The 14,625-nt window shown below is 40.7% G+C and overlaps 2 protein-coding genes across 3 annotated transcripts in view; one reads left to right on the forward strand and one right to left on the reverse strand.

Moving 5' to 3' along the window:
- Nucleotides 1-167: 167 nt before the first annotated feature.
- The window catches only part of DPPA3 (developmental pluripotency associated 3), a 50,531-nt gene continuing 36,073 nt past the window's right edge, over nucleotides 168-14,625 (forward strand). Inside the window, exons 1-2 of one of the 2 annotated variants that reach the window (XM_025995610.2) lie at nucleotides 168-441; nucleotides 11,508-11,580. The gene's annotated coding sequence lies outside the window, so the exon portion shown is untranslated. The remainder of the gene's footprint in view (nucleotides 442-11,507; nucleotides 11,581-14,625) is intronic. The other variant, XM_072766074.1, reaches the window with a different exon arrangement.
- On the reverse strand, nucleotides 10,646-14,362 carry GDF3 (growth differentiation factor 3). Its single transcript, XM_025995609.2, has 2 exons — nucleotides 14,095-14,362; nucleotides 10,646-11,720 (listed from the first exon to the last, which is right to left on the reverse strand). Exons 1-2 carry the CDS (start codon nucleotides 14,360-14,362, stop codon nucleotides 10,891-10,893), a joined length of 1,098 nt encoding a protein of 365 aa, XP_025851394.1. The 3' UTR covers nucleotides 10,646-10,890.

Genomic DNA, 14,625 nt, shown 5'->3' on the forward strand with positions numbered 1-14,625 from the left:
AATGTACAAGTTTCACATGATCTTCCTTCCTTTTTGAAGCCAAGGTTAAGTGTATGGCCAAGTCCACTTCTGGTTTTTCATTTTTCTTGAGACTACAGTGAAAACTGTGTTCCAGATTACCATTGCCTCCTGTTGTCTAAACTTTGGCTCAAACATCTCTGAGTTTCAGTACAGACTCCCAGAATTGAGGTCATTTTCAAGACCTAAGTCTCCCTCCCTCTAAGGTCTCAGATCTAGAGCTCCTGAATTTGAATCTCAAGTACCATGAACCCTATACTGGAGCCCTAAATAAAAGATATTCCTTAATTATGAAAGATAAGCTGCAACTCCCACAAGGAAAGCAGTTTGGAGTGACAGCTGAGAGTTTTGAAGAAGGAGCAGAAGTGCCACATCATAAACGAAGGTCCTTCAGAAGCCAAATGTTTCAAAGTTATATTTATGGTAAGTAGAATAACAGCCACCCAGAGACGTCTGCCTCCTAATATCTAGAACCTGTAAGTGCAGTACCTTACAAGGGCATATAGGACTTTGCAGGTGTGATTAAGTTAAGGATCTTGAGGTAAGAAGTAATCTTACTTCTATTATGAGTGGTCTCAATCTAATCAAAAGTACTCTTATAAGAGTGATGCAAAAGAAATCGGACTGAGAGAAAGCCGTGCAAATATGAAAGCAGAGATAAGACTGGAAAGGGCCATGATTCAAGGGATGAGGACAGCTTCTAGGCTTGGAAGGGCATGAAAATGGATTTTTCCCTAGAGCCTCCCTAAAGAAACGCTGGCCTGATGACACCTTGATTTTAGCCAGTGAGACCCTATTGTCTATTTCTTTTCTTTTCTTTTTTTAAGATTTTATTTACTTATTCATGAGAGACACAGAAAGAGAGCCAGAGACACAGGAAGAGGGAAGAGAAGCAGGCTTCATGCAGGCAGCTGGATGGGGACTCCATCCCGGACCCCGGGATTATACCCTGAGCCAAGGGCAGACGTTCAACCGCTGAGCCTCCCAGGCATGCCCTATTGTGTATTTCTGACCTCCAGAGCTATGTGATAATTTATATTGTTTTACCCACTGAATTTGTCATGATCTGTTATAGCAGCACGAAGATACTAATATGACACAGTCACGGAAAGCATATACGCGATAGTTAAGGCAAAGTATAATTCGAGTTTGTTTCTATTAGAATTCTTATCGAATGTTTGTCATTAAGGGTACTTTTGATTAGATTTTGTGTTAAAAAAAAAACTCAGAATCGGGGCGCCTTGGGTGACTCTTGGTTTCAGCTCAGGTTGTGATCTCTGGGTTGTGGAACTGAGGCTTGCATGGAGCTGTGTGTCAGCAGGGCGGTGGGGGGTAGGGGTGGGTTGCTTGAGATTCCCTCTGCCCCTCTGCCCCCACTTACTCTGTCTCTCTCTCTCAAATAAATAAATCTATCTATCTATATCTATATCTATATCTATATCTATATCTATATATATAAAGAAAACTCAGAACTATCAGATATGATACACTGTCATGACAATAATTATTTGTAAGAGGAATGCCTGGGTGGCTCAACAGTTTAGGGCCTGCCTTCGGCCCAGGGCCTGATCCTGGAGTCCCGGGATCCAGTCCCACATCAGGCTCCCTGAGGGAGCCTGCTTCTCCCTCTGCCTGTGTCTCTGCCTCTCTCTCTCTTTCTCTGTGCCTCTAATGAATAAATAAACAAAACCTTTAAAAAAAAAAAAAATATTCTCTCTCTCCCTCTTCCCCCCCTTCACCCATGTGCTCTCTCTTAAAAAAAAAAAAAGAATACAATTAAAAATAAAATCTTAAAAAAAGATCATACTAGTCAATAGGCAGAAACAATTCAAATATCCATCAACTGATAAACAGATAAATAAGTTGAGGCATACCCATACAGTGAAATAATATTCAGCTATTAAAAGGAAGGAAATACTGATACACACTACAACACAGATGAAGCTTGAAAACATTATCCTCGGTGAAAGAACCCAGTCACAACAGACTACGTGTTGATTCTGTTTATATGAGATTTCCAGAAGAGGTAAATCCATAGAGATAGAAAGTACTTTACTGTTGCCAGAGGATGGGGGCAGGCGGTGAGAGGACTTGGGGACTATGTGCTAATGGAAATGGGATTTATTTTGGGGGTTAATGAAAATTTCTGGAGTTATACAGTTGTAATGGATTTATACTTGTGAATATAGTTATTAAAACCACTGAATTTGGGACGCCTGGGTGGCTTAGGGGTTGAGCATCTGCCTTCGGCTCAGGGCATGATCCCGGGATCCTGGGATGGAGTCCCGCATTAGACTCCTTGCGAGAAGCCTGATTCTCCCTATGCTTCTGTCTTTGCCTCTCTCTGTGTGTCTCTCACGAATAAATAAATAAAAATTTAAAAATAAATAAATAAAATCTTTAAGAAAAAAAGAAAAAGGAAGGAAGGAAACCAGGAAGAATGAAATAATGAAACAAAGAAGAAAGAAACCTCAAGAAGAATGTGTTCTTCACAATCCTATAGTTTACACTTCAGGGATTCCATGAAACAACTGAAATTATTTGCAAAATATTCTGTATTTATGTGTATTATATTCTGGAGGAGAGTCTATATGTCTTATCAGGTTCTCAAGGACACCCTTGATCCTCCAGATATTAGGAATCATGTATTTTAATAACTTACTCTTCCCTGTTTTAATCAGCAGAGGGCAGAAAAGCAATATAATTAACAAATTCAACCCCCTGTAAATAAATCTTCAATTTCTGCCATCTATTTCCTACCTTTGTTCTAGCTTTTTTTTTTTTTTTTAAGTAAACTCTATGCCCAACATGGGAATTGAACTTATGACCCCTATATCAAGAGTCAAGTTTAGGTAGATTTGCTCCCACCTTTCAGTTTCCGTGTGTATTCTGTTGATATCTTTGGCAGTTATCATATTCTTCCTTTCAAAATAACTATTGATTTAATTATTGTTCCAGGAGACCTTGGGCAATTACCTGTATTAATCACTGCATAATTATTATTTTTTTGAAAGATGAAAATATAGATTATAGCTAAACCAGCCATTCTCAAGTAAGGTTCCAAAAGATCTGTGCACATCTTTCTCAGAAAGATAAATTTCACATCACTGCAACATGGCAAAGGTAATGGTTGCAAAATATGTGATACAATTTTTATCCCAAAATAATTGTACCAGCTTGCTGTTTAATATTGCTAAGCAAACAATTAAACAAAAAGTAAGAGAAGGCAGTGCTCCTGGCAGTCCCATGGATCTATCTCTTCAACTGTGTTTGGACAGAACAAATCCAGAGACACCCCTTCTACATTCTCTGACCTCCCTCCAAACCTTTTTTCAGTTGCAATCTTGGCTACCCTCTGTCTCTGGGACCAGCCAACATCTTATTTTGAGCTTAGCGACTCCAAGTATTCTACTCACAGGCAAAGCACAGAAAATTCTGTGATAATAGCTGAAATGATTAGGGACACCGGGGTGGCTCAGCGGTTGAGCATCTGCCGTGGGCTCAGGGCATGATCCCAGGATCTGGGATCAAGTCCCACATGGGGCTCCTTGTGAGAAGCCTGCTTCTCCCTCTGCCTCTGTCTCTGCCTCTCTCTGTGTGTCTCTCATTAATAAATAAATAAAATCTTTTAAAAAAAATTTTAAATAGCTGAAATGATTATTCTGGGAGTCAGGGGGCAGGGGTCACCAGTTCTCTGGGCTGTGGCCACCCCCTGTCCCCCAGAACCGATAGTTATTGTTTATTACATGCCAATTACTGCACTAGGTCCTGGGAAATAAGGCCTGGTGGCCAGTGTCAGGTGCTGCTCCCCGCGACCCAGAGCACCAGTGTCGCATGAACAATCTGCTCTAAACTGGGCTTCTCCTGGGCTGGCTGGCCACTTGCTGCAGCAGCTGCTCTGAGGCTGCCAGGCTAACAGGACAGACGCTGCGTGGTCACAGTGCCTGTGCCCTTCCCTACTGACCTCAAGTGACCAGGCTCTTGGCGCGCCCCTGGCCATCTGGGTCTTCTGCACCAGGACCAGCGTTCTCCAGGGAAAGGACTGATGTGGGATCAAGGAGCCCAATGGCCAAGAAAGAATTCTTGGGGTGCCTGAGTGGCTCAGTTGGTTAAGCATCTGTGTCTGCCCACGTTAGGATTCCAGGGTCCTGGGATCAAGCCCCAGGTGGGACTCCCTGCTTGGCAGGGAGTCTGCTTCTCCCTCCCCCTCTCCCTCTGCTCATGTTCTCTCTCTCTCAAATAAAAATCTTTAACACTCCGCCCCCCCAAAAAAGAAGAAAGAAAAGAAAGAAAGAAAGAAAGAAAGAAAGAAAGAAAGAAAGAAAGAAAGAAGAAAGAAAGAAAGAAAGAAAGAAAGAAAGAAAGAAAGAAAGAAAGAAAGAAAGAAATTCCTGAGATATTTTAGAGTGCAAAAAGGTGGTTTTATTATAGCATGGGGACAGGACCCATGGGCAGAAAGAGCTGCAGTGAGATTGTAAGAAGTGACTATATGTTCGTTAGCCGGGGTTAGGGATACTGTAGGTCTCTAAGGAATTTGGAAGCAAGGCCTTCAGGACCTTGAGGGGCCAGCTGCTGTTAAGATAAGGTTTCTTCAAGTCTTTAATAAAACATAAACATGAAGGCATTAAGGCAGCCATGGGTTCTTTATGGAAGGTCACACTCTGCACATTTCAGGTCTCTGTCACTGGGCTGCAAGCTGTAAGTGGGTAAGAGACAGGACTAGGCAGGGAGAGATGGATAGGGGGCCATGGAATCAGGCTCACACAACAAAGTTTCTAAAATGCTGATATAAGAAAACCAGAGATAAGGGAATAAACCAGACCACCTGACCCCAGATGTTAGGGTGTATTTTTCTTTGGTGGCCACAGTGTAATCACAGAAAACGACCAGACCAGTCAGTAAGGGTGTTCTCAACAGTCCTTGCTCAAACCAAGACCGCACAAGAATCTCAAGGCCGCAAGCTCCCCGGTCAAGTTTTCAATAAAAGACCAGTCTAAAAAACCTACAGTGGCAACCCTGTCAGGACCCTTCTCACTCCTGAGAGTGTTCTCTATATCCTCACTTAATAAACTATCGATTTACTCACTCTCCTTTGTCTGAGAGATTCATCCTTTAACTCCATGAGACAAGAACCAAGCTCTCCTGCTTCATAAGGAGATTGATTTTGGCTCCATTTCTCTCACCTTTGTTCTCCTCATCGAAATGACAGGTGTGGGGACAGAGACAGAAATTCTGGAATATATATGTATAAGAGTGAACTGATGTACTGGCCTTTTGTACAGCTGACCAACCTCAGCATTGTTCCTCCAACCGCTCTGTGGTTTTCTGTAGGCCACACTCTTTTGCCACCCCACCCCTAGTGACAATAACTCACCAAGGTCAGCGCTCACTTTCCTACCAATAAAGCAGCCCAAGGCAGTTGAAATGCCCCAGAGAAATGAGAAGTCAAGGAGTTCTGAGAGAGATTGAATTTTTTCCCTTAAATGCAGAGGATTCTCTGCAGATATGACTCTACTTAATTACATGCTCCATGTCAAAGAATTACCACAACATAGACCCAATTGTTTATTATTTACTTTAAATTTTATTCACACCTACTTTTTTTTCCCCCATTCTAGTCTGAAAGTATTCCTTCTTTAGTATTTTCACTGTTCTAATACTTTGATTAATACCACTAACAGGGGTGCCTGGGTGGCTCAGGGGTTGAGCAGATATCTGCCTTTGGCTCAGGGCGTGATCCCAGGGTCGGGGATGGAGTCCCACATTGGGCTCCCTGCATGAAGCCTGCTTCTCCCTCTACCTATGTTTCTGCCTCTCTCTGTGTCTCTCTCAAATAAATAAATAAATAAATAAATAAATAAATATCTTTAAAAAAAATACCACTAACAGTAGTATGATGGCATTTTATAATTACCTATTTCTGTTCTAATATTTTAATGCCAGTTGATTTAAAGAAACCATTTTGATTTTGTCCATCTCTCTTCTAAAATCTCAAATTCAGGGGATCCCTGGGTAGATCAGCAGTTCAGCACCTGCCTTTGGCCCAGGGTGTGATCCTGGAGTCCCGGATCGAGTCCCATGTCGGGCTCCCTGCATAGAGCCTGCTTCTCCCTCTGCCTGTGTCTCTGCCTCTCTCTCTATGTCTATCATGAATAAATAAATAAAATCTTTTTTTTTTAAATCTCAAATTCAATATCTCCTAAGCGTTTTGTGTTTTTTTTTCCTAAGCACTTTCGGATTAGATTACCTGTTTTACCAAAACTAGTCCTTACAGTAAATTTCTTAATTTCTTTCTCTCTTTCTTTCTTTCTTTCTTTCTTTCTTTCTTTCTTTCTTTCTTTCTTTCTTTCTTTCTTTCTTTCTTCCTTGGTTTTATTTATTTAAGAGAGAGAGAAACAGAGAAGAGAGCACAGATGGGGAGAGGGAAAAGCAGACTCCCTGCTGAGTGGGGAAGCCCCACATAGGGCTCAATCACAGGACCCTGGGATCATGACCTGAGCCAAAGGCAGACACTTAACTGACTCAATCACCCAGGTGTGCCATTTACAGTAAATTTCTATTTACCTAGAACTCAATCCAGGAGAAGATTGAATAACCAGGTTTTTCCCCCAAACATACTGTATTTATTTATTTTTTAAAGATTTTATTTATTTATTCATAGAGACATAGGCAGAGGGAGAAGCAGGCCCCACGTAGGGAGCCCCACGCAGGTCTCGATCCCAGTTCCCCAGGTCTCCAGGATCACACCCCGGGCTGCAGTGCAGACAGTACTAAACTGCTGCACCACCGGGGCTGCCCTCAAACATATTGTTCAAGAAGTTATTGTTATGCTGATCCTAAAGTTCAGTAAATATATATCATCAAAAAATGATAGTGTATAAAAATAAATATCACTTCAATGAAATGAAACTTTAAAAAAAAAAGATTTTATTTATTCACAGAAAGGCAGAGACACAGGCAGAGGGAGAAGCAGGCCCCCTGCAGGGAGCCTGATGTGGGACTCCATCCCGGACCCTGGGATCACGCCCTGAGCCAAAGGAGAGGAGCTCAACCACTGAGCCACCCAGGCGTCCCTCAGTGAAATAAAACAGATAATTTACTTCAGAAATAAACTGCCCTACAAGATGATTTATAATGTTTGTCCAACATAATCTGGGATCACCCCAATCAAATGAGCAGCTTATTTACTCAATCAACAAAGCTTAGCATGTGATATTATAAATAAGAAAGCCATTATCCAAGCAAGCATGTAGACTGATTAAAGAATGTTAATAGGAAGGTATGATCTGAAATGACTACAATTCCTCTACTGTTTGCACCTGGAGGTTAATAAATCTCACCATTTAGATCATTTAGCTAATTCCCTTCCTCTGATTTCCAAAATATATATTACGATAACTTGTTTTCCATGTGCACTTTTCAATCAAACATACTATGCTGGCTAATCCTCTTCCCTTGGAATCTTATTGTAAACTCATATATTGATGACTGGTTTGCAGGTGAATTTTTATGAATTTTGTCTATACCAATCATATTCACTTGTTCAAGCCTGAATGGACTACCAAGAATGCTGGGACCGCAGAAGCCCCACCAAAGCATTGCCACCTTTACCAAAACAACCGTCTTCTATTACAGTGATCTTAGCTCTTTCTTCAACAAGTATAACTTGCAGGACACCTGGGTGGCTCAGCAGTTGAGCATCTGCTTTTGGCTCAGGGCATGATCCCAGGGCGCCGAGATGAGTCCCACATTGGGCTCCCTGCATGGACCCTGCTTCTCCCTCTGCCTGTGTCTCTTCCTCTCTCTGTGTCTCTCATGAATAAATAAAATTTTAAAATATATATAATTTGAAAGTACTTCTGTAAACATATTGACATAGTTACTATTGTTGGCAACATCCTGATTGTTCCACTAACTTGTTCTAAATGGTATGTCTAAAGCCAATCTCCCCAAAACCTGTCAGAACAGTGTTCCTGGTTCAAACAGCATTTGACAAGGTGCTTTTTATCGATCAGTTCTGTTTGTGTTCAAGGATATGCATTCAGAGTTGCTACAAGTTCTGTAGTCCCTTCTCCTTATAATTACCCCTTCACTGCTGTGCTACAAGGAAGTCCCAGCTGGACAAGGAGATTGCAAAGAGACTTTGTGTCCATCCTATTGAAATGATTATAGCAGTTTGTTTGAATGCCTCCAGTGTTCAATAATGGATAAATCTATTGTGAAATATACATGTAATGGATTATGACTCAGCAGAGGGGGAAAAATTAATTATACGTGAAATAGTAGAGGGAAAAAATGTTGTAGAAAAATATACTCCAATATTGTTTCTATAAAGTTTACATATTTATGCAGCAATGATTTATCTATTTATGATTTCAAATACATGTATTCAAATTGTAGAATGGAAAAGACATATCAGCTTCAGTGGGGTGCCTGGGTGGCTTAGTTAGTTAAGCATCTGCCTTCAGCTCAGATCATGATCCCAGGGTCCTGGGATTGAGTACCACCTCAGGTTCCCTGCTCAGTGGGGACTCTGCTTCTCCTTCTGTCCTTCCCCATGCTCATGCTTGTGCTCTCTCTCTCTCTCTGAAATAAATAAATAAACAAATAAATAAATAAATAAATAAATAAATAAATATTTTAAAAATATATCAACTTCAGGATGGTGGTTTCATTACGAGAATGGGAAAAGAGACTGGGAATATTATGTGGGCATCTATACGTGTATTTGTAATATAGTTAAATTGTAATAATTGACATTTTTAAAAACTTAAAAATAAAACCACAATTCAGTTAAAAGTTGTGGCAATAATCCAGGTGAGAGTGGTGAAGTTGACATAAGATAGTGACAAATGGCATTAAAAAAGGGACTAAATTGGTCAGCCCCGGCGGTGCAGTGGTTTAGCACCGCCTGCAGCCCAGGGCATGATCCTGGAGACCCTGGATCGAGTCCCATGTCAGGCTCTCTGCATGGGGCCTGCTTCTCCCTCTGCCTGTGTCTCTGCCTCTCATTCTCTCTCTGTGTTTCTATGAATAAATAAATAAAATCTTTTTTTTTTTTAAATAAATAAAATCTTAAAAAAAAAAAAGGGGGGGACTAAATGAAGCAGTGATTCACAAACTTCTGCTTTAGTTCTCTCAACAAGAAAGATGAGTGAACTCCTACTTCCTGCTACAACTCCAAGTATCCTACCAAGTCTAGAGTTTTGTACTTGAAGTCTGTGTGAATTTTGCATTTTACCCTACATCATATGCATATTTAATATCAGTACATTTTCTATTAATTATGGAAATCAATTTATGCCTTTGACTCTGTAATTCCATGTCTAAAATTTTTCTAAGTGGGGACAAGATATGGACAATGATATACAAAGAATCATAACAGTATTCCACCATGAAAATTGTAAACAATATAATGCCCAATGATAAAATTTCTTAAGTAAAATATGTATCTAAATAATCATCTAATTGTATATAATACACCCATTAAAAGAACTACATCTACATAAGATGTTGGTGATATGAAAAGAAGTCCTATGATAATGTTGAATACAGGAAGATAGAAAATTATATGTACAGGGGATCCCTCAGTGGCTCAGCGGTTTAGCACCTGCCTTCGGTCCAGGGCGTGGTCCTGGAGTCCCGGGGATCAAGTCCCACACAGGGCTCCCTGCATGGAGCCTGCTTCTCCCTCTGCCTGTGTCTCTGCTTCTCTCTCTCTCTCTGTGTCTCTCATGAATAAATAAATAAAATCTTTAAAAAAATTATATGTACAGTGTGATCTGAGCTATAAAAATCATATATAACGGGACACCTGGGTGGCTCAGCAGTTGAGCATGTGCCTTTGGCAAAGGGCATGATCCTGGGTCCGGTGATCAAGTCCCACATCAGGCTCCCTGTGAGAAGCCTGCTTCTCCATCTGCCTGTATCTCTGTCTCTCTCTGTGTCTCTCATGAATAAATAAATAAAATCTTTTAAAAATAATCATATATAACAATAAAGGACCAGAACAAAATGTAGATATCAGGTACAGTTTTGATAATATTTTTCTTATAATTTTGTATTGTCTCAAAATAATTTTTTTAAAGATTTATTTATTTGAGAGCGTGTGTACATGAGCAGGGGGAGGGGCAGAGGAAGAGGGAGACAGAATCTTCAAGTATACTCCCCCCTGAGCGTGGAACCTGATTCCGACTCTGGGCTCAATCCCAGGATCCTGAGATCACGACCTGAGTCAAAATCAAGAGTCTACTACTTAACCAACTGAGCTACCCAGGTGCTCATCAAAATAATTTTTTTTAAAGTAACATTGTTTAAAAAAAAAGTAACGTTGTTAGCCTGTGAGATCTGCCAGGGAAAGTTGATGACTTTAGGGAAATTTGTTATTCACCTTCAATATCTATGAAGTATAAATAATAAGGCCTACCTCAAGAAACATCCTGTAATGATGTTTATAGGTAACACACAGGATAATGCCTGCCCATAATAGGCCACCAATAAATGCCAGTCTCCTATCTATTTTTTTTTATTTTTTATTTTTTTCAGTCTCCTATCTAGAGTCTAACATACTGTCAAGTGCATCATGACTCTGTTACTTATTTATTTTTTTTCTAGGAAGACAGTTTCTAATTTATTAGCATAAATTAGGCTTAATATCTCCCTATTTACATCATGACTGTTAGATCATTAGGTCTGAATGTGTGTGTGTGTCCGTGTGTGTATGTAATTAGGGAGATCATTAATCATGATGGATTTTCCAAGAAGACAAATTTTAAACATTAATATATTGTTATTTTAGATCCAAGAAGTCATAAACCAAGTTTCTAATTTTATTAGATTTATTGTAAGGGCACTCCTTCTATTTCTAACAGCCTACCCACATCCACATTCGTCAACCACCATGTCTTCGTAATGTCGTAAAATGACATTGTCATCATTGTCCTGATAGAGCATGGAAATGGGGGACAGCTTGGTGGGGATACAGACAGCCTGGGGGATCTCTGGGTCAACCGCATGCATCAGGGCTTGCATGAACGCATAGTTGGAGCTGTTGAGGGAGGTGGTCAGTGAGAAAGGACAATCTCCATGGCAGTAGTTTGCCATGAACCCTTTGGGAGCAATAATCCACTTGTGCCAACCTAAGTCCTGGAAGTTGATGAATAGCTGGTGACGATGGCAGAGGTTCTGGCAAGAAGCCTTAGGGAAAAGGATGGCTTCCCTCCTTTTCCGGGATGAAGGGTGGCACTGCTCAGGGTTGAGAGTCACCACCAGCAGGGAAGCATGAAGGGACTGTCTCAGTCTGGCACAGGTGTCCTGAAGCTGAAAATTCACCCCAAAGTCTCTGTTTCCTTTCACCAGTATCTCTAGCAACAAACCTAAGTTCTTCCTGGGGTTGTTATTCCAATCCTTAGCCACCTCCAGCAGGTTGAAGTGGATGACACCTTGAGGCCATGGTACTGACTGTAATACGAGCATTTTACCTGGTTTAGGGATGGACTGGCCCCACCCGTGAGGCTCCTGAACAACGGACAGAGCCAACTCCAGTTCCGGTCCTGGCTTATAGTAAGTGTTGGGCCCCAAATCGAGGCCCAGTTGGGCCATTGTTAACAGCTCCTTATCTTTAATGGCAGAGAGGTTAAAGTAGAGGAATTTCTGGAAGCACGAGGAGGCTTGGGGACGTTTCTTGGAGTAAAGAAAGAGACCTGGATTGGAACAGAGATGTGAGAGTCACCATAACGTATTTGACTTCATATCCACCTATATGATAGAAGTGTCAAATGTTCTATGATATCTACATATACAAAATAAGGGCAGAAAATGATGAGTTACTCAAACCCTACCATTGGAAGGATTTGTTTCTCTCACTCCTCACTTGAGACCAGAGTTTCTTATCTTCACACCCACAGGTCCCCAAGGGGTCCTGGATAGAATTTAGAAGGTCCATGAACTTGGATGGGAAAAAGAATTACTTCTTTATTTTCACGGAACTCTAGCATCCATGTATGTTACTATACACACATTTGGTTTCAAATATTTTTACAAATGTATTGTAATATTTAATTGATTTCTTTGGGAATTCTAAATATTTTATTTTAGGTATGTAAGCCATTACTCTGAGAAGGGGTCCATCAGCTTCAATAGAAAGGCCAAAGGGACCCATGACACAAAAATGTTTAAGAACGTTCTAGGTGGAAAACAAAGGATCGGGACGCCTGGGTGGCTCGGCGGTTGAGCGTCTGCCTTCCGCTCAGGGCGTGATCCCGGGATCCCGAGTCTGGCATTGGGCTCCCTGCATGGAGCCTGCTTCTCCCTCTGCCTGTGTCTCTGCCTCTCTCTCTCTCTCTCATTGAATAAATAAATAAAATTTTTAAGAAATAAAAAATAAAAAAATAAAGTGAGATAATTATAACCTTTAGTTCTGATTTGTATGAGATAGTCATAATACTTGAGTAATGCATAGTATGACCCCATTTATTAAAAAAATAAAAGCTTCTATCATAAATATACACAAAGGAAAAAAGTCTGGAATAATATATGTATAAACTATTTATAATGGTTTTCTCTATGTGGAGGTTAGGGATGGATAATGGCAAAATTACGCCCTTTCCTGTATCATTTGATGGGATTATGGTCACCACAAAAATCATAGTTTTTTGCATGGCTGTTTTCTACTCTTTCCAAGGAAAACTCTTCAACTAGCTTCCCATCCCTTTTAACCTTCCTCCAGGAATTGTGCCTGGACCCCCACCCCCAAGGCCTAGAGTCTTTAACATAATAATACTTAGCATAAAGTGTGGCAGTTTTATGTTTTTCTATCTCTTTTTACAAGTTTTTTTCTTCTATCATTTATGAACTCTTAAAAGGCAGACTTTATCTTTAATTTCTATATTCGCATAGCCAAACACAGTTCCCAGCACATAGTAGGTATCCCAGAAATGCTTCCAGGACAAATAAGTATTCAAATTTTCCAAATTTTCTCTCCAGTTACTGTAAAACCAACCAATCGGGGTTCTCCATTCCTCTTCTGATCCCCATCCCCCGACCCTGGGAAGCTTTACAGAAATGCAGATTACAACACCCATCTCTGGCTTTGAATAAGAATTGGGTGGGAGAGTGAGGCTCAGGAACCGGTAAGGAGAACCAACTATTTATTTATTTATTTATTTATTTATTTATTTATTTATTTATTCAGAGAGTCTACTTTTAACAGTCAGCCTACACCCATCTCTGGCTTTGAATAAGAATTGGGTGGGAGAGTGAGGCTCAGGAACCGGTAAGGAAAACCAACTATTTATTTATTTATTTATTTATTTATTTATTTATTTATTTAGAGAGTCTACTTTTAACAGTCAGCCTACACCCATCTCTGGCTTTGAATAAGAATTGGGTGGGAGAGTGAGGCTCAGGAACCGGTAAGGAGAACCAACTATTTATTTATTTATTTATTTAGAGAGTCTACTTTTAACAGTCAGCCTAGGCAATTTTGGTGGGTGGTGTCAGTTTGACAAATTATAGAATGTCAATCAGATCCTCATCTGAAGGGCATGACAATGGCATATATATCAGTGCTCTGTACTCACAAATCACAAGCCATTTCTATCTAAAAGTAGTGGGGAGGTGTGGAGACCGGAAGCAAGAGTCCCCAAGGCAAACTGGACTCCAAATGCTCACCGCCCCCTGCTTGCCATATCAAAGGCACCACAATGCATAAATTGTGGCCTGAAGAGTGATACCTGAGCCATAATTGCACCCTCACTCCAACCCCCTTACCTGTAGTACAAAAGGGTCGGTTCAGAAAAAACCTGTTTTGAACCCTGACTTTGCTCACGCACTGGCTGTATGATCTTGAATAGCTTACAGGTTATCTACTGTCTGAGACCTACTTTCCTTATTGTTAAAAAGCTGATAAGAAAACCTACCTTTTGAATCTCGGGATGTGGTCAGGATTAAATGAGATAAAATATGTAAACTACCAGCACAAGGCCTTCTACAAACCCCTGTAATTGTGACCTTGTCCTTCTTCTTCATTCCATCTACTGCCACACCTTTGTCTAGAAAGCACTCTAATTTCCTTACCTTTATCCAGGAGAAGTCGGAGTATGTTCCCACTGATACCAAGATCCTTTATGTAGCATACATCTTGGGAGTCCCCATTGATCGCTGCTGCCTCTTGATCCTGGAAAATTTTCTTCAAGATAGAAGGCACAGGTTGGAACTTCTGGGGTGAAGGCACTTTGTCTAAGCCCAGAAATTGGAGAAAGACATGTTCTTGAAATTGGAATGTTTGGGCCAAAGCCACAGTTAACAGGAGGCGGAGAGCCAAGACAGTCCGGGAAGGAATCATGGCCTCTGAACTGAGACCAAGCTTGCTAGCTGGGATGGAGAGAGCCTTAGCGCCTGACTGCCTGGCAATTCAAGTGCTGCTAATTTTATCTGATGTAAGATTATCAAGTGTGAATTGCTCTCTTCCCAGCTCCTCAAAGGCAATTGGATGTGAAAGGACATCGAATTTTTTTTTCTCTTCTTTTGCTCTACTCTTTCCCCTCAAAAGTTCACAAAACAAAGATTACCAATGCAGAGACCTCACTACAAAAATTTGAGGTTTGT

Source organism: Vulpes vulpes, chromosome 8, assembly GCF_048418805.1.
Source record: "Vulpes vulpes isolate BD-2025 chromosome 8, VulVul3, whole genome shotgun sequence".
NCBI classification, from domain to species: Eukaryota; Metazoa; Chordata; class Mammalia; order Carnivora; family Canidae; genus Vulpes; species Vulpes vulpes.

Excerpts from the sequence above, each read along its gene's own strand:
- GDF3 (XM_025995609.2), bottom strand. The coding sequence starts at position 14,362 with ATGATTCCTTCCCGGACTGTCTTGGCTCTCCGCCTCCTGTTAACTGTG. Across the intron at positions 11,721-14,094 it reads CCGACTTCTCCTGGATAAAG|GTCTCTTTCTTTACTCCAAG; the intron begins GTAAGGAAATTA and ends GTTCCAATCCAG.